At 48.2% G+C, this 24,012-nt stretch overlaps 1 protein-coding gene and 1 pseudogene across 1 annotated transcript; both read right to left on the reverse strand.

Moving 5' to 3' along the window:
• Positions 1-4,898: 4,898 nt before the first annotated feature.
• Positions 4,899-10,023, reverse strand: LOC119321443 (annotated as a pseudogene).
• A 3,035-nt stretch (positions 10,024-13,058) lies between these two features.
• LOC119321444 (T-complex protein 1 subunit delta-like) lies at positions 13,059-23,673 on the reverse strand. The gene is made up of 3 exons (XM_037595123.1): positions 23,498-23,673; positions 21,047-22,303; positions 13,059-13,599 (listed from the first exon to the last, which is right to left on the reverse strand). The coding sequence occupies exons 1-3, from the start codon at positions 23,671-23,673 to the stop codon at positions 13,218-13,220; spliced, it is 1,815 nt and encodes a 604-aa protein (XP_037451020.1). The 3' UTR covers positions 13,059-13,217.
• Between the last annotated feature and the right edge of the window lie 339 nt (positions 23,674-24,012).

Below are 24,012 nucleotides of genomic sequence, written 5' to 3' on the forward strand. Positions count from 1 at the left end.
CCAAGACTCTAAAGGTGGATGGTACTCCATGTTTTTGCAATGGTTTTCACCAAAAATCTGAAGGCGGCTAAATTTATTTGCAACGCTTTTGACCAAGACTACGAAGATGGATACCATGGGGGTGTGGTTAGCAGGCAGTGTATGCACAACATCTTCAGTGTGAGCTAGGTCCACCGTAAGGGAGTAAACTGAAAATTTTACTCCCTTATGGCCGTATTGGGGATCGGTTAGAAATGTCCTAAGAAAGGGCGGAGTGAGAGAGACGAGAGAGCAGATGAGTACATAATTCAACTACACTTGAAGGTTAATCTTCAAAAGAACCACAACCCCCCTTCCAAATGGATTATGTCCCTTGAATTTTCATCTGGTGGTGCAGTCACCGGTGCCACATATGCTTATCCGGTTAATGTACAGGATTCTCCAACATCCCTTGCTGAATGCGCAGTGAAAGAATAAGTGCTCCACTGTTTCTTTTATATGCTCTCCACCTTGTCTCCAATGTTGCAGTGCCTTCTGTTGAACATGTTTTTGGTGTTGAGGCGGTCAGACAATAGAAGCCAACCAAACACCTTGATCTTGGGTATGCTTTTGGATTTCCACGGCCACTTAAATGTCTCGTGCGACACAACTTCTCTGAAATAAAAGTTGCAGTGGTCCGAATGGTTGCTGGTTCCCAGATGTAAACCCAGACATCATGAGTTTGATTAGAGATGGTAGTGTTGATCATCTCAGTTTGCATTTCATTTACCTCATCATGGGCTTATACAGATAAAGGAAGATGGAAGATCTCCTGCAAGTCACCAGCAAGGAGGAATTCTTTGACCGAAGTGTCCTCGACTATGGTGAATGAGTATGCTCTAGGAAAGGATTCTGAGAGTATCGATTGGTTCGAGTAGTCCTTCCAAACGAGCGTCAATGTGCCACAATGAATTTGAACTTTCGTGATGCCTCAAAAAATTGGCATGAGTTGAATCAGATCGCGCCACCAGAATGAGCCACATGGCTCCGTTGCGTGTGGCACCGAGGTGTTGTAGTAAGTTTTCCATATCAATCTCACCCAAGGTATGTCATGCATGTTGTAGAATTTATGAATATATTTCATCAGAAGGGCATTATTTTGAACTTCTAGGTCAATGACTCCAAGTCCACCATTCTTTTTGGGGCGGCACGCCATATCCCATGCAGCTAGAGAATTACATTCATCACCATTCTTAGTCTTCTTCCTGCATAAATAGTTGTCCGGACTATCCATCATGTTATCTTGAACACTCAGCCCAACACAAAAAAACCACCCCACCACGCACCCTTCTCTTTTTCTGTCGGATCCTCCCCTTCCCGCTCGGTTTCCTGCCGTAGAGGGACATTTCTCACTGGAGACCTCTCCTTTAAAACTAGATGACGCCCACCTCACCCTCGTGCGTTGCAACAGGGATGAAATTTTTCATATTTACAATATATAGAATGGGTTAACTAACACATACTATTGCCACAAAACAACAAATAACTGTAGAGATCATTCTCAAAGGTTCATTCAACTTTGCAAATGCACGTAGTAAAATGTCATCTTTTCTAGGGTTTCTAATTGTGTCACAACAGGTGCCAATATTTTTCTCCATTTATCATATCTCACATCTATTTAGAGTATGCAACGCCTTCGGTTCAACATGTCAATGTCATGATGAAACAACATGATATGTCCCAACTGATGAGACGGAAAAAACGCACATACACACCAACGTGGGAGGATAGTGGCAACCTGAACATATTTCTAGTCACAAATAAGCTCCACCTCAAGCCCACGCACCATTCATTGCTAGAAGGGATACTTGTAGTTCTTCTCTTCCTTGTCCTTCCCTAGAACTTCTACTCCTAGCCAGTTTGTGCAACCCATTCATTGGCGCCAACCAACACCATGTTAACATTAATGCGTTCATCATTGACGCCTCATCTTCTTCCTCCTCCTTGCTCGCTAGCTTTAGTTATCGTTCCTATTTATTTCCTAGAATACTCTTCTTTTCTTTTTTCGTTTTATTTTCATGAAAACTCTTTCCTTGTCCAACACCATGAACCACTTGACCGCTTTAGTTCTTTTTCCGTCTTATTCTTGAACACTCTTTCTTTCTAATATAGCATGAACCACCTGGCTAATATAGTGTTGTGTTGTACCCTCTCATGAATGTTTCGGCAACAGTCAGTGTGTGGACATCATGCAGAGCATGGTCGTCATCATCTTGATGAGCGCTTGGTCATCCATGTCATTAGCGCATAGTGGTCGTTGTCCATGTTGGCAAGTGGTGCTCGGCCATGTCGCTAAGAGCCTGTTGACTGTCCTTGCCTATATATGAAAATAAATCATGGAGGAGAAAATAACCCGTGCATACTGATGAGTGATATATTTTACACTCATCCACCCTTGTTTAAACCGAGATATTTCATTTAAAAAGAGATGTTCGCTCCCATATTGCTACTAATGAGTAATGAATGCAAAGGATTCCACAAATCTTATATTTGATGTGTTCCCATGGGAAATGGGCTACAAAGGAAATAAATCATGTGGGAATATGCAAGGGAATGGAAATGAAGAAAGAAGAAATCACCGGGAGCCGCACCTATGAAGACAAGGCAAAAGACGGCAAGCGCCCGTGTGGCATGGAAACTGAGGCATATTGTCTACCTAGGCAACTTTTAGAAAGGGGACCCCATCGAAATGTCAACAGGGGAGCGTCCGCAAAAGCCAGAACATCATCATCTTCATCATCATCCACAAACCCTAGCCGCCGCCATTTCTATCTCCATAGCCACCATCACCACCATAGTGCTTCCTCATCTAGTTCATACTTGTAATCATGCATCGCACAAGGCATCCATTGTAAGACATATTTGCAATCAATCAATCTTCAAGATGTGTTCTTCAATGTTTTCTTCTCGCGATCTGATCTCCATGTGTGAGTAGTTCGATAAGGTATGGGTTGAGGCATAGGCCTTGCAACCCTCTATATTTATTGTGGGGATCAATGGAAGGGCTTTGAATTAACATCCTGTATGTGTGAAATAAAATTGTTCCGTAGATGTCTGTTGTCTTGTCCGCGATCTTCATCCCTGCAGGTACCCAAGATCATGGAGACCGAGCACCGATGAGGATAGGAGCAAGGAGAATGTGAAGTGTTATACCGAACAAACGGTGACAGTAAGGTTCAATAGGGTAACATGAATCCAATCCTCGGGGATTCATGAGGTGTAGTCATTAAATGCCCAAAGCTCTTGTTCGATTTTATTATCTTAATTACTGAGGAAACCTCGCCTGATGGATTGGGCCTCTGGTAGGACAACTGATTCTTGATGTAGGACTCATGTCGGTCAAGATGTTATCTGGACACATCCCCAATTTTGGTTCGTAACAAGCACATCTCGACAGGTGACTTCCACCGCACAAATTAAGATCATATCTGGTCCCAACACAATACATGGTTGTAAGCATTACGACCTCATACCCATACCTCTTTTTACTATACATATTTGAATCACTATATGCTTCCTTGATCCGATTAGAAGCTAGAATTGATCCTTTAACATAAGCTTGCTAGGGACCATCGCTTCAAGGGAATCCCCCTCTTGTGGGTTCGATTACCTAGGGTCAGCTCTGAGGAAATAGGTGTAGGATACACTTTTCTGTTCCAATACCGGATCACTAAAAGGAGGTATCAAGCCCTTTTTTCTAGCGGCATTGCCGGAAAGGAGCTGTGTATTCCTAGTCTTTGTGTTTAGAATTTCTGTTGAAGTTAAGTTTCAATTTTTGTTTTTACTTTTCTATTTTTAGTTTAAGTTTTACTTTTGTTGCAAGTCTTGTCAGTTGAAAAAACCAAAAAGATTACTATGGCTCGTAATCTTGGGAGTTTTGCAACTGAGTATGAGATCCAACCAAATTTAGTTTCCATGGTTCAACATGACCAATTTGGAGGCTTTGCTTCTGAATATGCCGGTATGCGCTCGCATAATTTTACTGAATTGTGCAACATGACACGCATTAGAGATTACGACCCTGACACTTTAAAGTTGTGTCTTTTTCCTTTCTCTTTAAGAGGAAAAGCAAAAGAATGGCTTCTATCTCTACCTAGAGACATTATTACTTCTTGGGCTGATTGTTGCAGCAATTTTTTTATCTATGTTTAGTCCACCTGCAAAAACTATGCAATTACGTTCTCAGATTATAGGTTTCAAGCAGGAAGAACGCGAGCCACTAGCACTTTCCTGGGATAGAATGAAAGAAGCTATAAGGAACTGTCCTAATCATGGAATGGAGGAATGGTTAATCCTTCATATCTCTTATAATGGCTTAAATCACATGTCAAAAACTATGCTTGATACAGCTGCAGGAGGAACAATCATGGGAAAGCCCATAGATGATGTCAAGAAACTACTTGATGATATGTAAGAAAACCATGCCCAATGGCATGTTGAGAGAGCCATCACCAAGAGGGTGAATGCCATTGAAGAAAGTAGCATGGAGTTGACAGCCAAACTGGATAAACGTATCTTCGTGATAAAAGGTAAAGAAGAGGTAAACATGAATGTTATCACTAATGAAGAATCTAGTGATGTGAATTTTATTGCTCGCAATATCTATAACCCCAACTGGAAAAAATAATGGTTATGCTCCTAGACTCCCTTATCCTAGTAATGGAGGAGCATCAAATAATTTTAATGGAGCTAATAGCAGCGATAGAAATACTCTTGAAGAAACTCTTAAAAATAACACATCAAAGAGCCACATTCACAAATAAAATTGTAACTCGGTGCCCCTACATAACAACAAGCCAGATAGAACCAGACAAGCCAAAGTGTTCATCCCCTCACACATAATAATACAACCCTAAAAAGGATCACCCACCCTATGGGATTTACCTTATAGTGACTATATCATCAATCTTCAAGATCATTCTAATGCACTCGCACGCCAGCGAGATGGCGCTCTTGCTCACAAGCGACAGTTGCACAACATTCTCCTCCAAGATGGTTGTGAGTTGGCCTTTCCTCACGTTCATGCACGTGTTCTTCTCACCATTGGCATGGCGGTTCCTTAGCTTAGTAACAATGGTGATTGGGTTGACCCTGCATTCTCTGCCAATGTGTAAGGGATGACCTCGAGTGCATTAGAAAACTCCTTGATGCAGTAACTTTCCATCCCATGGAGCTCCTTTGACCAAGCAGCCAGTTGCATTGACATTTCTATTTCAGGAGCACCGCCACCAGCAATTAAAACCTCTTGTTCACCAAGCACCTTCATAAAAATAAGTACGAACAAGATCAACACTAAAGAAATAATAAATTGTAAGCTAAAAATAGTGCTTAGCACCATAAAAACTACAAAATGAATACACCATGAGCAACAATAATCATTTCCTGAGGATACATTTCTACCTAAGCTCAAGGCCTACTGGCGTGGAAATTATCTTAATTTTCATCACACTTGAGCCCACAAGGCCATACAGACCATGAGGCCAGGTCATCCCATATTTGGGTAAAAAGATCTGGAAAATCGCCTACTCCAATAAGTTGTTTCTTCGGTAAAATTCAGGGCAACCATCTAATTATGAATCAATAGAAGTTGTAGGGTAAACCTGCCTGCCCAGCATACACATTCTCATCTAGACTTCACATCACGAGTTTCCTTAAAAAGAAATGAGTGGTCATTATGATAAGAGGACAACAATATTTTGCTCAGACTAGCAAGATGCCCATGCATTGCAAGAAACACCAAGATGCATTTTTTTACAAAACAATTGTTACGATTGACCCATGCAGGAGTAATCCCATGTGTAAAAACTAATGATATCTCGAGAAAGAGGAGAGATAAGGTGAGGAGAAGTGGGGCATGGTGGTGACTGATGGTCGGATTGATGCGGATGCATGGGGATGGACGGCGCCGACAGCAGCCACCATGCCAGATTGTTCCAGAGGCTTCTGATGTCTACTACACAACCTTCTTCTTGTAGACATTGTTGGGCCTCCAAGTGAAGAGGTTTGTAGGACAGTAGCAGATTTCCCTCAAGTGGATGACCTAAGGTTTATCAATCCGTGGGAGGCATAGGATGAAGATGGTCTCTCTCTAGCAACCCTACAACTAAATAACAAAGAGTCTCTTGTGTCCCCAACACACCCAATACAATGGCAAATTGTATAGGTGCACTAGTTCGGCGAAGAGATGGTGATACAAGTGCAATATGGATAGTAGATATGGGTTTTTGTAATCTAAAAATATAAAAACAACAAGGTAACTAATGATAAAAGTGAGTGTAAATGGTATTGCAATGCTAGGAAACAAGGCATAGGGTTCATACTTTCACTAGTGCAAGTTCTCTCAACAATAATAACATAGATAGTTCGTATAACAATCCCTCAACATGCAACAAAGAGTCACTCCAAAGCCACTAATAGCGAAGAACAAACGAAGAGATTATGGTAGGGTACGAAACCACCTCAAAGTTATCCTTCCTGTTCTATCTATTCAAGAGTCCGTAGTAAAATAACATGAAGTTATTCTTTCCGTTCAATCTATCATAGAGTTCATACTAGAATAACACCTTAAGACACAAATCAACCAAAACCCTAATATCACCTAGATACTCCATTGTCACCTCAAGTATCCGTGGGCATGATTATACGATATGCATCACACAATCTCAGATTCATCTATTCAACCAACACAAAGTACTTCAAAGAGTGCCCCAAAGTTTCTACCGGAGAGTCAAGACGAAAACGTGTGCCAACCCTTATGCATAGGTTCATGGGCGGAACCCGCAAGTTGATCACCAAAACATACATCAAGTGGATCATGTGATATCCCATTGTCACCGCGGATAAACACGGCAAGACATACATCAAATGTTCTCAAATCCTTAAAGACTCAATCCGATAAGACAACTTCAAAGGGAAAACTCAATCCATTACAAGAGAGTAGAGGGGGAGAAACATCATAAGATCCAACTATAATAGCAAAGCTCGCGATACATCAAGATCGTGCCATAGAGAGAACACGAGAGAGAGAGAGAGAGAGAGAGAGAGAGAGAGAGAGAGAGAGAGAGATATCAAACACATAGCTACTGGTACATACCCTCAGCCCTGAGGGTGAACTACTCCCTCCTCGTCATGGAGAGCACCGAGATGATGAAGATGGCCACCGGTGAGAGATCCCCCTCCGGCAGGGCGCCGGAACGGGCTCCTGAGAGGTTTTTGGTGGCTACAGAGGCTTGCGGTGGCGGAACTCCCGATTTATCTTCGTATTCGATGGTTTTAGGGTATAAGGGAATATATAGGCGAAAGAAGTCGGTCGGTGGAGCCTCGAGGGGCCCACAAGACAGGGGGCGCGCCCAGGGGGGTGGGCGCGCCCTCCTATCTCCTGGCCTCCTCGAAGCTTCCCTGGCTTGTACTCCAAGTCTCCCGGATCATGTTCATTCCAAAAATCACGCCCCCGAAGGTTTCATTCCGTTTGGACTCCGTTTGATATTTCTTTTCTTCGAAATAATGAAACGGGCAATAAAACAACAATATGGGCTGGGCCTTCGGTTAATAGGTTAGTCCCAAAAGTAATATAAAAGTGTATAATAAAGCCCGTAATCATTCAAAACAGATAATAAAACAACATGAATGCTTCATAAATTATAGATACGTTGGAGACGTATCAGCTTCCTTTTTTAATTGCTCAACAATGAGGTTGTGGAAGATAAGAATGAATGATGGAAGGCCTTATCTGCAAATGTGGAGAGAGGTGCGGGTATCATTTTGCAAAATTGTCATAGTTTGCTTTCTATATGTCAGATATAGATCGGACGGTCTATATTGCAAGATGGCAGACACACCATCATCATTAACTCGTTTTTTATAAGAGTAGAGAAAACAATACAATTTCATAAGATCTGATGCGTACACCCACACATTGTCATGCATTGATCATACAGAAGCCTCTATGGAAGTGTTCAAATTCACAGGCATAAGATGAGGCGGTCATCGTAATATCCAAAACAACCATGTTAATACCACACCAATGTTCCAAAAGGCTATAAAAGGCATTGGAGCTAGCGACTAGCTCTCATAAGAATTTCATGTTGTCACATATGGATGCATGACAATGTATGGGGCTAGCCAAATTAACTCCAGCCGACTAAGTGCTACTCCCTTTGTTCATTGTTTAAGAAAGATGTTCTAACTTTTTTTTAAATTAGATCTACATAGGCATGTTTTAGTGTGTTCGTTCACTTAGTTCATATTGAAATATCAAAACATCTTGTAATACTAGTAATAGTGAAGGGAGGGAGTAGCTAATATTACTAGCTAACTTACATTCTACTTAGTCCATAACGCACAGATACTAACTACTAGTGCTTGTAACAAGATTGGAACTAACAAAACGTGCACCCTAGCCACTCCGTAGTGCCCTACTGCCGCCCTTAGCCCATAAGAAGGGATCCATCAGCCTTCACTGTGTTCATGAAGCAGATGAGGAGTGCCAAAAGAAAGGTTGGAGTGAACGCTGCACAAAAACCCTATTTTCTGGCCATGAATGAAACACAGAAGTGCTGCTTGTGGCGGTAGGTAGTAGGCTAGCTCTAAAAGGTGAAAGTTTACACACAAAGCAGACTCGCCACTTACTCTTGTGAATTTTTTGATGGTGTACTCTCATGAAATTTAATTTGACAAATCTATTATCATCCACACAAAGCACGAAATGTCCAGATTCATAAGTACACATGACAAAGGGTTATCATAAAGTACCATGAATAGACACGATATACAACTTAGCAGACATATATGGCCCGCACACCATTTGCCAATTGCAATATGCCAGCCTGGAGATTACCAGATCATCGAGAGTAACTCAAATAGCATGACAACGTAAGTGAGCTCGATCAAACTTGGCTCTGTGTCACACATAATCACCTAGTGAACCTATGATCTCTATGGTTCCCTATGTGTCTGGCACCATATAGAGTGGATGTTCTTTTACAACACGTAACCGTTTACTACAATGAATAATTATTCAACAACGTTCTGCTGATTTAAGTTAATTCACATAATTTACAAGTCACCATACTAAAAGTTACCTAGAAAAACAGTACTACAATCAAGAACCTTTCAAGCATATAACACATAGAAGATTGTTTCAGTGGAAGTCAAATTACCTGATGACATATAGTGCATCATGGAGACTGCGATCAACTTCATCAATAACCAACTGGTTGGACCCATGGACAAGCACAGTTGCAGTCCTCCCCATGTCCCTGATGCCAATGATCTTGACAATCTTGCCATCTCCAGCAGACACTTCCTCAACAACATCAGCATACCCAAGTTTTTCTTCTCGGAAATGCTCATTGTTGGCAATTGGCAAGCAATTAAGAGTCTTGGTGATGAACTCAATATCGTCCCTCTCTACATCCTTGACCACTAGAATCTTAGCCTTTGCGAGATAATGCAGTGGCAACTCAGTCACCACATCACGCAAGATGCTCTTTTGGATGAGGAAGACATTGCATCCAGACGCCTTGATCTTCTTAACCATCCCTAGGATGTAATTACGCTCCTCGCGGAGGATGCGGCCCATCTGTGCATAGTTTGACACAATAACACTCTGCTCTATCAGTCTTCGGCGACGAGATCTGAAACTATATGATAGCAATCTTGGAATTCTGGATCCTAGTTGGCCCTCTGACAACATGGCTAGCCTTCTTGTCAAATATAAGGCCGCAGACAAGCTCGGTATCATCGACGGTGCCACCGAGCTTCTTTATGAGGAGCAAGCTGCAGCCCACGCCTTTGACAATTCCTACAAGAAGTGGATGCACAGGTAGTATCCATTTTCATTTCTAGTAAAATGAATTATGCTATGTATTTTGAGGTGATTTTGCACTACACTATACACGATGCATACCTTTGTGTCGTCATGGCGTCCATCGCCGTAAGCCCCATATCCAAGCACACTGGAAACATGACTTGACTGTAGAGACCGGCCTCTATCATCAGCCCCATTTGTCGAAGGGGCCACTTTCATGTCTCCCTTGGCAAGAACACAACACAAGAACAAACACAGTAGAGAGGAAAGGGGTACAATGGAGGCCATTTGTGCAAGTAGAAGAATTGCCTTCTTAGTATGTGCTCGTGGTGTAGAAACTGATGGGATCAAGTATTCCATTGTGGGGATTATTTATAGGTGCCAAGTTGGGTTGGAGATCTTTGGATCTTCTTAGCTCAAGTTGCTTCTGGTTGATTAGCTAAGTAGGCATAGATATTTGGAGCATGGCAGCAGAAGATTCTCTTGGCATGGGTATTAAGATAAATGTGCTTGAAAAATTATGCCTGCCATTGCATCCAACTAACCCAGTTGAGCTTTTGAGGCTATTTCAACACTAAGATCCTGACAGCAAAACTTATGGACACCTAGAGCACCCAGCCACCCACTATGGAGACAGATCATCTGAAAAATGCATGCATTTTTTCGGAGCCACACTCTTCAGACCCAGTAACCTTGCATGGATGCTTGAACCCTGGCAGATGTATAACCCACTGGCTGGTGGAAGTATGAATCATCATGCACCTTATTAGTGCCAATGACAAATTAGTAGGGAAAGAGGGCATGTGATTGCATTTGGGCCTTCTCAGATAGGTATCTTGACACTCATGAACAGAGCTTTCAGTTATGGGATTTTAACTGAGAAAGGAATGGTGTGAGGCTCGATTCATGGTTGGCAATTTGATGGAGGTTTCTTGCGCTAACAATTTTAGCGAGGTCATTATCTTTTTTTAGACAGGAGGTCATTATATTCTTTCCGGTATGAAGCAGTGGAGTAAGAGCATCTACAATCGGACCCCACTTTCTTCCTAAATGTCCAGGCCCAGAAACATCACTCAACTGGACCCTCCAAATCCGAACTGTCTGGGCTATCTGTCACACTTCATATACAGTTCATATGCAAGACGGATATGAGACAGTCCGGACACATGTCACTACTGTAGCTATCAATGGCGAGGGCAAAAGACCTACAAGTGGTGGGCGAGGCGCCCGCCACTAGATCGATATTCTAATCAGGCCATGCTAGTTGTGTACTTAGCAAGGAAATCACATCGAGCAAGGTGGATTAGCAAACGTCAATGTATTTTCTAGGACAAGACAATGTGTTAAATGAATGGCGTTGTGGCAGAAAAGAAAATTATTTTTTGAGAGATAAACTTTTGATCTATTCATCAACTTTATACAAAGAACACTAGAAATAAAAATTACATCCAAATCCGTAGACCATCTAGCAATGACTATAAGCACTGAACCGAACCGAAGATGTGCCATCGTCGTCGCCCCTCTCACACCTGTGCCGGGAAAAAAGAAATTGACTTGCCGGTACAAGTTTCCCTGCGTGTGAGTCCATGAGCAACCCGAACGGTTGGAAGCCTTGTGCATTGAGAACGTGGCCCATCGAACTGTAGCAAAAGGTCATATCAAATGGAAGTATACTTCTAATACAACTACTAGTGCAAATCTCAAGAACGGGGTAATATCAAGTGTATCCGGACATGGGAGCCAAATTGAATATCCGTAAAATTCCCAACTATAGTCAAGAGCATGTTACATATTCAAGATTGTTTTCTCAAACTTTACAAAACAACTTTTGCTTAGTTTTATTTTTGAAATCTTAGCTCATCTTCACGTGATAAGATCATCCGCGGCAATATGCTCAAAATTCAATCATATACAAATCCATGATGTCAAACACCACACTTCAAATTCAATTGTATTGAACACATAAATGACAAATACTGAACAAAGTTCGATAAACATAGGCAAACGATTTGTTTTGGTTGTACGCAGTTGCTTCGTGGACCACCTCGGACACCACCAGATTCACACGATCGTGCGGAGCACTTCAACCCCCCTCCATCTGTTCCGAGTGACTGTAACCATGTGTCCCGGTTGGACCCATACACCGCGCTCCCCTCGACCTTATCCACTAGTCATGAAACTTCTCGCTCATACACATCTTCTTCCCCGCCAGATCCCTCCCCCATCCCTCTCTCATCTCTCTCCTCCACACCTTCGACAAAATGCAGCTCTCCTCTTTGCCCTCTCCAATTGTTGGTCGACATTCCACTCGCTGCTTGCTTAGTCCACTCATACTGCAATGCGGCGCTAGGCGGCGAGCTCTTGCAAGAGGCCCTGCAGATGCAACAAGGGATGGCGGCACGAGTGGTGCTGCGAGGGGCGGCTGCTAGTGCTGCGACGTCATGCTACATGCGATGAAGCCATGTTGTGATGGGGTTCCAAGGGTGGCCTTCGGTACTGCGACGACATGCTTCTAGCGGTGACACCGTGTTGCGACGAAGGCAGTCGCCATGCTGCAACAACATGATGCAAGGGCCTTCTGTGACAGCCTTTGAGGGTTGTGGCGGCGCTCCATGTTGCCATGTAGATCCGAGGGTGGCCATCGGTACTACGACGACGTGCTTCCAGCACCTTGGTGCAACAACTGCTACAATGCAGTGAGGGCAACCCGGTTGCTGCGAGCATACTGCAACGGTCGCAACGATGCTACTAGGCATGCTTCAACGACCACAACGATGAAGTGTGCTACGACAACGTCTGCCCATGCTGCGAGGCAAACTGCAACGGTCACATCAATGCTGCTAGGCATGCTTCAACGACCACGACAATGCTTTAATGGCCACGGCAATGAAATGTGCTGCGACAGCGTCAACAACCATGGCGATGCTACCACTCGCTACATAGGGGCATTGCTGCGAGCAGGAAGGATGACGCGTGTGCATGAGAGGATGAGCGGCTTTGAGGAGACGCATCCAACATCAGACAAGAAGAGAAGGCGGTTGATCTTTTGATCGCGCATCCAACAGCAGACAAGCCATCAACACAGTTGATCTTTTGATCGCTACAGCCAGGTCGACAACAAACTTTGATGATGCCCAACCAAGGAAAACAAATCTGGATTTTCAGTGAACAATCAATGAATTATTTCACTTCCAACTACTTAAGATCTATGCGGGTTAATTGTGCATATTGTTGCTGTAGAATGTTGGATGCTTCTTACTGATACAAGATAACAATATCTTCAGCACAGAGTCACAGACCAAAGCCACAAAATCATAACACATCCTATGTAACAAGTGTTCGTCCCCCCACAACAATACAGCCTTAAAAAGGATCATCCGCTCTACGGGCTTTACCTTACAGTGACTATATCATCAATCTTCAAGATCATTCTAACGCACTCGCACGCCAGCAAGATGGCACTCGTGCTCACAAGCAACGGCTGCACGACATTCCCCTCCAGGATATTTGTGATCTGGCCTTTCCTCACGTTGATGCCCGCGTTCTTCTCACCCTTGGCATGACGGTTCCTTGGCTCAGTAACAATGGCGATTGGGTTGAGCCCTGCATTCTCTGCCAATGTATAAGGGATGACCTCAAGTGCATCAGCAAACTCCTTGATGCAGTAATTCTCCATCCCATGGAGCTCCTTTGACCAAGCAGCCAGTTGCATTGACATTTCTATTTCAGGAGCACCGCCACCAGCAATTAAAAACCTCTTGTTCACCAAGCACCTTCATAAAAACAAGCATGAACAGGATCAAAACACTGAAGAAAAAAATAAATTGTAGGCTAAGATGCAACACGATAAATACTGGTAGTACAAAAGAATGCACAATCTTGAAATACACCATGAGCAAGAATGGTCATTTCATGAGGATACACGTCTACTTATGCCAAAGGCATATACTTATTTTAACTGTCCTTATACTTATGCCCACAAGGCCATACAGACCAGGAGGGCAGGCTGCCCATATTTGGGCAAACAAGACCTCCAAGCAGTTGTTTCTTAAGTAAAAGCCAGACAGAAGCAACCATCATTATTATGAATCAACAGAAGTTGTAAGGTTAGTCCTACCAGCCCAACATATCAATATTCTCACATCTAGACTTCGCAACATGAATTTCATTAAAATGGTCAGTCATTGCAATTAGAGGACATACATAATTCGCTCAGAAAATATTATCAATTTCATAAGATCTGATGTGTGTACCCACAAATTGTTATGCAACGATTACACCAAAGCCTACTACTGTGGCAGCGTTGAAAATCACAAGCATTAAGGCAGTAAAAGGTGTTGGAGCTAGCTACTAGCTCTCACTAGGATTTCCTTTTAAAAGGATGCAGCGCACACACACACATACAACTAGTGGTATGAATCTTATACACTACAACAAGCTGGTATTACAATAAGGACATGACTCCTATAAGACTTACTGTCAAGGGCCTCAGTGCCCAAGACAGCGGGGCCTCGACTACGTAGTTCGTAGTCTCGGTGGATAGGAGCGCTAGGGTTTTTGCCTGGCTGCTCAATGGTGCGGGAGGAGAGGATAGGAGACGGAGGAAGAGGTAGGAGATAATAACTTTATTGCTTGCCCTCAAAGGGTGCTGATTATACGATATATAAAGGCCCCATGGGCTGCTAACAAACTAGAAACCTATACGTAACAAACTAGTCTTTTATTCTAGGAACTAATGTATCAGGACCAGGACTCCTGCCCAGCCTACGCCTCGCCTGATGCGGCCGACGGCTGCTGCTCCTGGCCGCGTGGCCCACGCCTGTAGGACGTGCCCCACATGACATCTCTCCCCCCCTCGACGAGCAGCTCGTCCTCGAGCTGAAAAGCGGGGTAGCGCTCGACGAAACTGTCAAGATCCTCCCATGTAGCTGATGATGCTGCTTCACCCTTCCAGTGGACGAGTAGCTGGCGAACGCCGCGTGCTAGGCGCGCACGAGTCACGCGCTCCGGTTCTGGAACAGCCGCTCCGTTGTGGATCGGAGGCAAACCCGGCGGTGCAGTTGGAGGCGTCCCGAAGAACTTCTTGAGGAGGCCCACGTGGAACACGTCATGGAGGCGCGAGCGTGCCGGAAGCTCAAGGCGGTAAGCCATGTCGTTGACGACCTCTGAAATGCGGTACGGCCCATAGAAGCGTGGCTTGAGCTTGCCCCTGGTTGGCAAGTTGAGAGAGGACGCGGCGCGCTGGCGAAGGCGAAGCCAGACCCAATCGCCCACGTCATGCCGAATGTCCCGATGGCGTCTGTCGTAGTAGGACTTGTAGACCGCTTGTGCCTGTTGTAGACGACGTCCTCGAGAAGCTCGTCGCGCTCCGCCATGCTCCTGGCCATTGCGGCTACCCTCGTGTCGCCCGGCTCGTAAGAGCGAATAGTGGGAGGGTCACGGCCATACACAAGCTTGAACGGAGTTTCTTGGGTCGCTGTCTGGTAGGCGGTGTTGTAGATGTACTCGGCCCAGGGAAGCCACCGGAGCCACTGCCTGGGACGATCCCCGGTGAGACAACGTAGGTACATCACAATGATCTTGTTAGCAGCCTCCGTTTGGCCATCCGACTGTGGATGAAACGCTGACGTCATGTGCAGCTTTGTCCCGGTGAGGCGCATGAGCTCCCGCCAAAAAGCCGAGGTGAAGACGGGGTCGCGGTCAGAGACCATGGACTGCGGCACGCCATGGAGACGAACAATCTCAGCGAAGAACACCTGCGCCACTGATTCTGCCGTGTACGGGTGGGCCAGCGCCACAAAGTGGCAATACTTGCTGAAGCGATCCACCACGGTGAGGATGACAGACTTCCCGCCCACGCGAGGGAGCGCTTCCACGAAGTCGATGCCGACGTCAGTCCACACGCCCGTGGGCACCGGCAGCGGCAGCAACAGCCCAGCGGGGTGCAAGTGCTCGGACTTGTACCTCTGGCAAGTACTGCAAGTGCGGATGTACTCTTGCACCGTCTTGCGAAGGTTAGGTGCGTGGAAGTCGCGGCGGAGACGGTGCAAGGTGCGCAGGACGCCTTCATGCCCATCATCGTGCACGGCACTGAGAATCTCCTGGAGTAGCGGGGACGACGGCGGAATGTAGAGGCGGCCGTTGAAAGTGACGAGGCTGTCGGAGAGAGCCCACGGCTGCTGCCGCGTACCCGCCGTGATATCCGGACGCAGCGTGACGAGCGCCGGATCTGTGGACGTCGCTTGCCGGAGGCGATCGATGAAGTCGAAGCGAGGACCCGAGATCGCCATGATCGACGTCTCCTCCGTGTCGCGACGGGAAAGGGCATCCGCCACCGTGTTTGTACTACCGGCCTTGTACTCCACGGTAAAGTCGAACCCAGTAGTTTGCCGACCCAATGATGCTGCGGGATGGTTGCCAAACGCTGGTCAAGTAGAAATTTGAGACTGTAGTGATCCGTTTTTACCACAAATTGGCGCCCCCAGAGGTACGGTCTCCAGTGACGAATCGCGAGCACCAGGCCGATGAGTTCCCGTTCATATGCTGCCAGGGAACGGTGACGTGGCGCGGCTGGCCGGCTAAAGAAAGCCACCGGGTGTTGGTCCTGAAGAAGGACGGCCCCGAAGCCGTATGTTGAGGCGTCACACTCGACGATGAATGGCCGCGTGAAATCCGGTAACGCGAGGACGGGAGCCGTGGTGATTGTCGTCTTGAGGGCGTGAAAAGCTGTTGCCGCCTCCGGTGACCAGGAGAAACCATCCTTGCGAAGGAGGGCCGTTAGTGGCGCGGCAACCACGCCAAACTCCTTGACAAACTTGCGGTAGTACCCCGCAAGGCCGAGAAACCCCCGAACCGCGCGCGCCGAGCGTGGTTGCGGCCATTCGGCCACTGCCTGCACCTTTTCCGGATCCATGGCCACTCCTGCAGCGGAGATGGTGTGACCCAGGTATGAGATCGACTCGACGGCGAATGCGCATTTGGATCGCTTGACGAAGAGCCGGTGCTGGTGCAGGACGGTGAAGACGGTGCGCACATGTCGGAGATGGTCAGCCCATGTCTCGCTGAAAATGAGGATGTCGTCAAAGAAGACGAGAACAAAATGGCGCAGGTACGGCCGCAGCAGATCGTTCATGAGGGCCTGGAACGTTGCCGGCGCGTTGCAGAGGCCGAACGGCATCACCAGGAACTCGTAGAGGCCGTCATGAGTACGGAAGGCGGTCTTCGGGATGTCCTCCGCACGCATCCGCACCTGGTGGTAGCCGGAGCGCAAGTCGAGCTTGGTGAAGAAATGAGTGTGCCGGAGCTCGTCGAGGAGTTCGTCCACCACCGGGATCGGAAACGCATTCTTGACAGTAATGGCGTTTAGGGCGCGGTAGTCGATGCAGAAGCGCCAGGACCCGTCGGCCTTGCGGACCAGCAGTACCGGGGACGAGAATGCGGAACAACTCGCTCGGATGATGCCCTGGGCGAGCATGGCGGCGCACTGACGCTCTAGCTCGTCCTTGTGCGCGGCCGGGTAGCGATACGGACGGACGGCCACCGGGGCGGAACCGGGCAGCAGGGTGATGCCGTGGTCGCGGCTGCGGGGCGATGGCATGCCGGAGGGTTCAGCGAAGATGCCGTCGAACTCGGTGATGATGGCGTCGAGGAAGTCGCGGCCGCTGCATGATTTCAGGGCTGGCCCGTCTGGTCATGCAATGCCGCGCCAGCACACCCGATGGCCCCTCCGCCAGAATGTCATGGAGAGGGCGCGGAAATCCCACAGGATCGGTCCGAGCGTCGCCAGCCACTGCGTGCCCAGGACGATGTCGTAGCCCGCGAGCGGCAAGGCGAGGAAATCCTTCGAGAACTCCTCTTGGCCGATGCGGAAGGGCACGGCGTGGTACGCGCCCTGGCACGGAACGCGCTCGCCATTGGCCACCGTGACGCGCATCTTCTCAGTGGTGGGGGATGGCAGCGTAGCACGAGCGGCCGCCTCCTCGGCGATGAAGTTGTGGGTGGAGCCTGAGTCGATCAGGGCGAGGAGGGAGACACCCCCGAGAGTAATGCATCTGCATGGTTTCGCTCGTGCGCACCCCGGAGATTGCGTGGAGCGAGATCTAAGGGCCGGCCCGCGATGCATCATCAGTAGCGGAGGCCGCGTCGTCGTCGTCGTCGTCCGGCGCTAAGTCGAGGAGAAAGATGCGCTGGCACACGCGGTTGTGGCCCCTGCCAAACTTCTCGTTACAGTTGAAGCATAGGCCCAGGCGACGGCGTTCCTCCATCTCTGTCTGGGAGAGACGTTTGATTGGGCGCCTGTCCGGCAGACTGTGGCCATGCTGGGGTGCGGCTGGTGGGGCCGATGCGGGGGGCGCGAGGCGTGGTCCTGGCGTCGGCAGAATGCCCTTCTGCGGAAAACGCACCGGTGGCGCGGCGGAAAGCGCGCACTGGTCGCGCAGCTCCAATTTGCGGGCGAGGCTCATGGCGACGGCGAGGGACTGCGGGTTATGGATTTCCACGTCGAGGCTGAGGGGTGGCTGGAGGCCTGCGGTGAAGATCTGAACTTTCTGCGTTTCCGACAAGGAGCCTGCCCGGGGAAGGAGCGCCTCAAACCGCTCCTGGAAGTCGACGATGGACGTCGTGCGCTTGCACGCCATCAGTTCGCCCAGCGGGTTCGCGCGCAGAGGAGGCCCGAAGCGGAGGTTGAGCAGCTCGGAAAAGCGGCGCCACGGCGGAGTGCCCTCGTCACGCTGGACCTGCATGTACCACAGCTGGGCAGAACCCTCGAGGTTGTATGACGCCATCCAGACTTTCTCCTCCTCGGCGATCCGTTGTTGATGGAAGAAGGACTCGCATCTGTTGACGAAAGCGAGCGGGTCGGACTTGCCGTCGAACTTGGGGAAGTCCATCTTCTGAAACCGCGGGGGCCGATCGTTGTGGTGCTGTCCGTCGTGGCTGATATCGGCGGCTGACGAGGAGGCCGACTTCTCCTTCTGGAGGGCTGCCACGGACGACTGCAGGGATGTCACAGTTGCAATCAGGGCTTCGATCATCTTGGCCAAATTAGCGGTGGTGGGTTCCGACATGGCGGAAGAAACCGAGGCGGCGGCGGATGGCGGCGATGGAGGTGGGCGGGGCGGCGGGTGCAGCGTGGAGGAGGCCGAGGAGCGGCTGGAACCTGATACCAAGTTGTCAAGGGCCTCAGTGCCCAAGACAACGGGGCCTCGACTACGTAGTTCGTAGTCTCGGTGGATAGGAGCGCTAGGGTTTTTGCCTGGCTGCTCAATGGTGCGGGAGGAGAGGATAGGAGACGGAGGAAGAGGTAGGAGATAATAACTTTATTGCTTGCCCTCAAAGGGTGCTGATTATACGATATATAAAGGCCCCATGGGCTGCTAACAAACTAGAAACCTATACGTAACAAATTAGTCTTTTATTCTAGGAACTAATGTATCAGGACCAGGACTCCTGCCCAGCCTACGCCTCGCCTGATGCGGCCGACGGCTGCTGCTCCTGGCCGCGTGGCCCACGCCTGTAGGACGTGCCCCACATGACACTTACAAACCAACCTACACCTACAGCTCACTCTCAAACAGCTAAGCTAACTATTACTTCGCGTGACCAGCCAAACTGATGACTTTGGCATCTAACTTACATGCAGCTCACGCTTGTATAATTAGCTGACCAAGTGCTAGCTTACATTCTACTCCCTCCGTAAACTAATATAAGAGCGTTTAGATTACTATTTTAGTGATCTAAATGCTCTTATATTAGTTTACAGAGGGAGTACTGGCCATCTTGCTGGAACTAGAATAATTATAACCTGCCAACATGCATGCACAGATACTAACTACTACCTCTTAACAAGATTAGAACTAACAAAAGTTGCTGCCTAGCCACTCTAGTGCCCTACTGCAGCACTAAGCCCATTTGGTATAGCCATCAGATTCTGGCGCTGCAATACAGAGGACTGAGGTGAAGGGTGAGAGACAGAGTCACCTTCACTGTGGTCATGAAGCAGATGGGGAGTGTCAGAAGATAGGATGGTATAAACGCTGCACGCAAACACAACTTTTATGTGTGAAAATGGGCTAACCCAGCCAGCCCATGAATAAAATACAGAAGTGCTGCTAGTGGCGGTAGGTACCTATGCTAACCCTAAATCATCTCCACCTAGCTCAAAGGTAGCTTCCACACACAGCACCCTCTTCACTTACTCTTATGAAATTTAGTTTGACAAATCTATTTATCGTCCAGACAAAGCACCAAATGTTCAGACACACAAGCATACATGACAAAGGGTCAATGTAAAGAACCATGAACAGACATGACGTGCAACTTAGCAAATGACAAAAAGCAGCTTCCTAAATCATCTTGCTAAATCATAAGTAGCAGCCGTGAAGAGCAAAGCCTATCATCAGATTTCATGCCACTGATAGAACATTTGCATTCCAATCTTCATTATAAGATAATTGATCAGCTATTATTTAACAGCTATATAAGTGATCTGCTATAATGCTGCAGTATCTTGTGACAAGTCTATCGCCCACACAAAGCACCACACATGACGGGATCACTGAGCAATCACTCAAATAGCATGAGAGCGTAACTCAGGGCAATCAAACTTGGCTCAGTGTCACACATAATCACCTAGCGAAATCATGCTCCAAGTAGTTCCCTACATGACTACTACATCATAAAGTGGTCAAAGGGAATCTGGTTATTTTCTACAGAAGTTGTTGCGGAAGTGTATGTGGAAGCAACATAACAGAAGGAGACCAGGATGATCATGGCAGAAAGAGAACATGGCAATATATGTGCAAGCAACGTGGCAGAAAATTGGCATTTAGGATTGCAATCCAACCTACAAGAATGCATAGATCCTGTAATTGTTTGTGCTTTGAACTAATGAAACAATGTTGTTGAACGTAAATAAACAGATTATAGCAGAACATATGTTCGTTTATGTAACACATAACAATTTACTGCAATGAACAGCCCCAATAGAAAATTAGGAGTATGATTCTATCATCTTAATGGACTGCATTTAACTAAAAATTACACATTGATATGCAGATTCAAGTTAAATGATGTAAAGTAACTTAAATCTAGAGATGGTTAAGAAGATTAATATTTCACCTAAATCAATATATTAAAAAAATGACCTAGAAAAGCAGGCCTACAATCGAGAACCTTTCAAACATATAACAGAGAAGATTGTTTCAGTGGAAGTCAAATTACCTGATGACACATAGGGCATCGTGGAGACTGCGATCAGCTTCATCAATAACCAACTGGCTGGACCCACGGACAAGCACAGTTGCAGTCCTCCCCATGTCCCTGATACCAGTGATCTTGACGATGTTGCCATCTCCAGCAGACACTTCCTCGACAACATCAGCATACCCAAGTTTATCCTCACGGAAATGCTCAATGTTGGCAATTGGCAGGCAGTTGAGAGTCTTGGTGATGAACTCAATCTCGTCCCTCTCTACATCCTTGACCACCAGAATCTTAGCCTTTGCGAGATAATGCAGCGATAACTCGGTCACCGCATCACGCAAGATGCTCTTCTGGATGAGGAGGACATTGCATCCAGACGCCTTGATCTTCTTAACCATCCCTAGGACGTAATTCCGCTCCTCACGGAGAATGCGGTCCATCTGTGCATAGTCTGAAACGATGACGCTCTGCTCAATATCAGTCTTGGGTGGTGAGATCTGAAACTGGATGACAGCGATCTTGGCATTCTCGATCCTAGATGGTCCTCCGGCAGCATGGCTGGCCTTCTTGTCAAAGATAAGAGCGTGGACAAGCTCAGTATCATCGACGGTGCCGCCGAGATTCTTTATGATGCGGATGTCACGAAGATCAAGAAGCTCTGGGTGGGCAGGATCGACCACAGAGAGGGCGGCGTCAACAGCGAGCGGGGCGAGGAGGCCTGAGTACTGGGAGACGACCTTGGAGTTGAGCGCGGTGGACGCGGATTTGACAAGGGAGTCCCGGTCGGTGAGCTCGATGGGGATGGCCATGCCCTCGAGGACCTCGACGGCGCGGGCCGCGAGGCGGTGGAGGGAGTCGGCGGCGGCGGTGTGGTGGGCGCCGGCGGCGAGGAGGGACTGCGCGCGGCGGAGCAGGGCCCCGGCGATGACGACGACGGTGGTGGTGCCGTCGCCGGCCGCCGCGTCCTGGGAGCGGGAGAGCTCGGCGAGCATGCGCGCGGCGGGCTGGAGGAGGGACATGCGCGAGAGGATGGTGGCGCCGTCGTTGGTGATGATGGCCTCCTGGTCCCCGGAGGAGATCATCTTGTCCATGCCGCGGGGGCCGAGCGAGGTGCGCACCGCGTCGGCGACCCCGCGCGAGGACGCGATGTTGGCGCCGCGGACGTCGTCGCGGCGCTTGGTGTCCGTGTAGGTCTCGCCCTTGCGGGCCGAGGGCGCGGCGGCGATGGCGGCAGCGGCCTTGGCGGCGGAGCGGAGGGGAGGAGGTGCTGGCTCGCTTTTTTTTTAGGGGTAGAACTAGTCTTTATTCATCAAAATCCACAACATGTGGGATGCGGTTTAGATCATGGGATTGGCCAAACCAAAAATGGCGTCCTGGATCTAGAGACAAAGAAAATTTAGCTAAACTATGAGCTTCTACATTCACTTCCCTACGTTTAAAAGTAAAAAGACATTGAAAAAGTTCTGCTTGAAGGCGAATCTCGCTAATGATGACACCATATCTTCCCCGAGCATCCTTGTTGATATCTGAGATAACTTGTCTTGAGTCCGATGCCACAATGAAGCTCTGTAGATGCAAGTTCTCAGCTAACGCCAGTGCCTTGCGGCATACGATCGCTTCGAGGGTGGCTGGATCTTCAAGACCTTGGATCACCAATGATGAACTTGTTAAGAAATTCCCTTGTCTATCCCTGCAGACTGCCGCCGCTGATCCTCTTCTACCCAAGCGAACTCCCGCGTTCACATGGATCTTTGCAAAACCCGGTGGGGTATTCTTGGTGATCGTCTTGGCCCTCTTGCTGAAGGTGCAAGCGTTGTTGGGCGACTTTCCTTGCACATGTCAAGCTCAGATATAAATCTTTTGATAAACAAATGAGTCGCTTGTGGTGAATAAACAAATCTCTTGCTGAAGGTGCAAGCGCTGCTGGGCGACTTTCCTTCCTGGCTCGCTTGGTGGGAGGAGGGAGGGAGGGCGCGCTGGATGGACCTGGAGAGTGCGATCGCGGTTTCGGTATATATCGCGGGCCGAAACTTCCGGCCCAGTAGAAGCCGTGACCATGAATGTTGGTCTCCCATGGCCTAGAATGATGCAACTGCATCGGTTACGCAGACTAAAAAACAAATACACAACCCATCTTAGAGCATCTAGAGCCGCATATGACAAATATGACCCCTAAAAATGTCCGTTGACGCCGCGTCTATAGACAGTGACCGAGCACTCCTCAAATTAACACAAGTGCATTTGAACACCTCATACTAAATTCTTAAATTCATATAAAAGCGCGCAAAAGAAAAAATCTACGTACTATGTAGATCATCTAGCTACTCCTCGTCAGAGATGTCGACTATCTCCGTGCCCGGCTCCGGGTACATGGGCGGTAGCTGCAGCTCCGACTACTCCGCTCCAGCCTCCTCCTCTATCTTCACGTCGAGTTCGGCGAAGAGTGCGTCGGTCGCCGCCTGGTCCTACCAGAGAAACTGCCGGTTGGTCCCCACATAGGCCTCATCCTGGATGGACTCCGGGATCGCATGTTGTTCGGCCGTCTCCGTGGCAGGGGCGATGGCGAACTCCGCCTCCGCCTCCTCCATGTTGAACCCCGGAGCAGGCTGCTCCGTCTCGTCCTCCTCCGGACCCGCCACCTCCATCGACTTCGGCAGCTCCTCCTCCTCCTCCTCCTCCTCCTCCTCCTCTGGCTCCAGCGAGTCCAGAGGCAGCCCGACAGCGATGCAGGTGGCGCGCTTGGCCTGGATCTCCTCCACGATCTGCCTCTAGCGCTCCGGCGTGAGCATAGCGCACGTGGTGATCTTCTGTCAGACCATGGAGATGCTAGAGAGTGTGGGAGAGCGGGGGAGAGGAGGCAGACGGGCTCGGGTGGTGGCGCGGAGAGGGAGGAAGTGGATGGGCTAGGGTTGGGGGGCGTCGGTCGACTTAAATAGCTGGATTTGGCCTCGGGCGGCGAGTCAGAGCGGCGCCACGCGACGTTC

Source organism: Triticum dicoccoides, chromosome 6B (assembly GCF_002162155.2).
Source record: "Triticum dicoccoides isolate Atlit2015 ecotype Zavitan chromosome 6B, WEW_v2.0, whole genome shotgun sequence".
NCBI classification, from domain to species: domain Eukaryota; kingdom Viridiplantae; phylum Streptophyta; class Magnoliopsida; order Poales; family Poaceae; genus Triticum; species Triticum dicoccoides.

Coding starts and splice junctions, on each gene's coding strand:
- LOC119321444 (XM_037595123.1), bottom strand. CDS start 23,673: ATGGAGGTGGCGGGTCCGGAGGAGGACGAGACGGAGCAGCCTGCTCCG. Junction 22,304..23,497: donor ACCAACCGGCAGTTTCTCTG/GTAGGACCAGGC, acceptor CTAAAAAAAAAG/CGAGCCAGCACCTCCTCCCC. Junction 13,600..21,046: donor GATGCCCTATGTGTCATCAG/GTAATTTGACTT, acceptor GTTTTTATGAAG/GTGCTTGGTGAACAAGAGGT.